Source organism: Vigna umbellata, chromosome 5 (assembly GCF_029865625.1).
Source record: "Vigna umbellata cultivar VRB3 chromosome 5, Vumbellata_1.0, whole genome shotgun sequence".
Lineage (NCBI taxonomy): Eukaryota > Viridiplantae > Streptophyta > Magnoliopsida > Fabales > Fabaceae > Vigna > Vigna umbellata.
In genome coordinates, this window is record NC_142169.1 from 47,959,279 (window position 1) to 47,961,862 (window position 2,584).

The following is a 2,584-nucleotide window of genomic DNA, read 5'->3' on the forward strand; positions in this document are numbered from 1 at the left end:
GCAGATCAAATTGATTATGAAGGGATTAACTATTAGTTGCTTAAATATTTTGAGAGAAACAGATGTTGTCACTTGGTGGAAATTAAGGATTCTAATTGCTATGTTTGGAGGAAGAAGGTTTGAGAACCCATATATGAGGAATTAGCAACCTTGAGATAATTAGAACCCATATATGCCACTTACCACCCCAATAGAAACCAACAAATCCCATAGCAGAAGCACCTTTCCTTTTCAAGGCTTCAATAATAGGTTTTGCAATTTCAATACATTTTCCCTGCACATTTAATAGGTAATATCATAATAACACAAAATGTTCTTTTCTTACTTTTCCTTTCCATTCAATTGTAAAAATAAATTGACCCCACAATTTGATTTTTGTTCAAGAATATGGCATCAGATGGTTGTGACCCTCCTATTCCACCTTCAGCAAAATCAGATAAGGAGAAGGGCAAGAAGAAATCTTATATGGTCAAGTTGTTAAACCGTTTCAATAACGTAAATGCTTCAAGTAGTCAGCCATCTACACCTACCTCTACCTCCACTGCTAGATTTGTTCCACCACCATTACAAGTTCCTGGTTTGACACCTACTCCACCACCAATTCCACCTTCGTTGGAAGTTCCTCCTTTCACACCTAGTTCACAACAATTTGCTGCTGATCAATGGAGATCACCCTCCCCCCATGTTGGTTCTAACCCAACAACTCCCACAAATATGCCATCACCATCTCCTATAGGGGATAACCCTCCACGTTCAAGTTCAGCAGCCAATGACTTTGAAGATGTTTCCAACAATCGTCCAATCATTACACCTATTGGAGGAGGGTAAGAAAACATCAATTTAATGTTCCAAGCATATACTGTATTATTCTAATATTTGACTTTTATTTTGGTATAGCTTTTATCCAACAAAAACAGCATCCAAAGCAATCACAGCCACCATCAAGGCACAGTTTGATGAGCCATGGGTGACATGGGGACAAATACCTCAGACACGAAGAGATGTTTTCTTTGAGCGTTTTAAGGTACACTTGTGTTCATTTACATTATGTACTACAGTTAATTTTAAATGTTAAGGTCCTCAATTATCTTATCCAATATTCATCTTTTTTGTCAACAGAGAAAGGTTTCATGGAGGTCTAACCATGAAGAAAAGGTGAAAAAAAATTTCCACACAAAAGCATCTCATAGATTATCTGAGATGTTTAAAAAAGCTCGAACAGAAGGAAAAAAACCTGATTGGATGGGGGATATTGTTTGGAATGGTCTTTTGGAGAAGTGGAACATGCCACTTTATAGACAAAAATGTGAAACGGCCAAAAAGAACAGGACATCTGACAAGGGTGGTTGTTTGCACACTGGGGGATCCATTAGCGTGCATGAGCATGCAATTCGTCTGGTACATATAAATTTATTTTTACATTTCTATACGGATAAACTTTAAAAATATTTGATGTTAACAACTTACATCTTCTTTGCTTGCAGTCACAGGAGCTTGGTCGGTCAGTGCATGTTGATGAAATATTTCAGCAGACACATATTCGAGCATCAACAGGAGAATTTGTCGATGAAAGGTCTAGGCGGACACATGTTAGTTTCTACTAACTTATTCTTTATTAGGTTATATAATTCTTAGGTCTATCTATTTAACGATAATCATGTATTCATTTAACAGGAAGAGTTTGAAGCCAGATTTTCTCAAATAAGATCTGAGACAGCATCCGTTGGGGCTTCAACATGTGCTCCCCTAGACCCTGCAGATGAGGAAAGATTGAGGAACCAATGTTGGTTGGATGTTGCTGGTGGAAGGTACAAGGGACGCGTATACGGCATTGGAAATGTCAGTGCTCAAGATGACTGTGTCGATAGTTACATACAACAGACACAGGCATCTTCTTCTCAGCAACCGATTGCAGAGGACATTCTTAACCTCCACACACGAGTATCAACCCATGATGACCAACTTCGACAGATGAACTCTCAATTGCAAGGCTTTATTGGTGTCATGATGCAGTATCTTCCACCTCCTGCAGCCGCAATTGCACAACAATTTCTTCAATCCCAGAATCAGCCACAAGCTAATGTTCAACCACAACAACCACAACAACCACAACAACCAACAGATCAACCACAAGATGATACTGTTTATGGAGATTACTAGTTATGTTTTTAGAAGTAGGACATGTGTATGACTCACACTTATTCCCTCAATGACTTTTTTCATGTTATTTGAACTTATTATGATTAACAATTATGTAAACTTTCTTGTTATGATTAATGTGAAATGCATGTTTGTAGGTTTTAAAGACTTAATTTATTTATCAAATTTGTGAATGGATATAATATCCAGGTCTTGTGAATTGTCTGTGTGGTATGGGCAGGTCTTGTAAATTGTCTCTTTTTGGATGTTGGATGACCAGGTCTGCTATTCAAGTCAAGCTGTATGTAATTTATATACGGAATATCCGTATATAAATTATATACGGATAATCCGTATATAAGTTATATACGGATATTCCGTATATAAGTTATATACGGATATTCCGTATATAATTTACATACGGATAATCTGTATATAATTTATA

The 2,584-nt window shown here is 37.0% G+C and overlaps 1 protein-coding gene across 1 annotated transcript; it reads left to right on the forward strand.

The window, feature by feature from the left end:
* Nucleotides 1–387: 387 nt before the first annotated feature.
* On the forward strand, nt 388–2,179 carry LOC148198502 (uncharacterized). The gene is made up of 5 exons (XM_088091607.1): nt 388–824; nt 898–1,024; nt 1,120–1,398; nt 1,485–1,589; nt 1,675–2,179. The coding sequence occupies exons 1-5, from the start codon at nt 388–390 to the stop codon at nt 2,158–2,160; spliced, it is 1,434 nt and encodes a 477-aa protein (XP_087947733.1). The 3' UTR covers nt 2,161–2,179.
* Nucleotides 2,180–2,584: the final 405 nt, after the last annotated feature.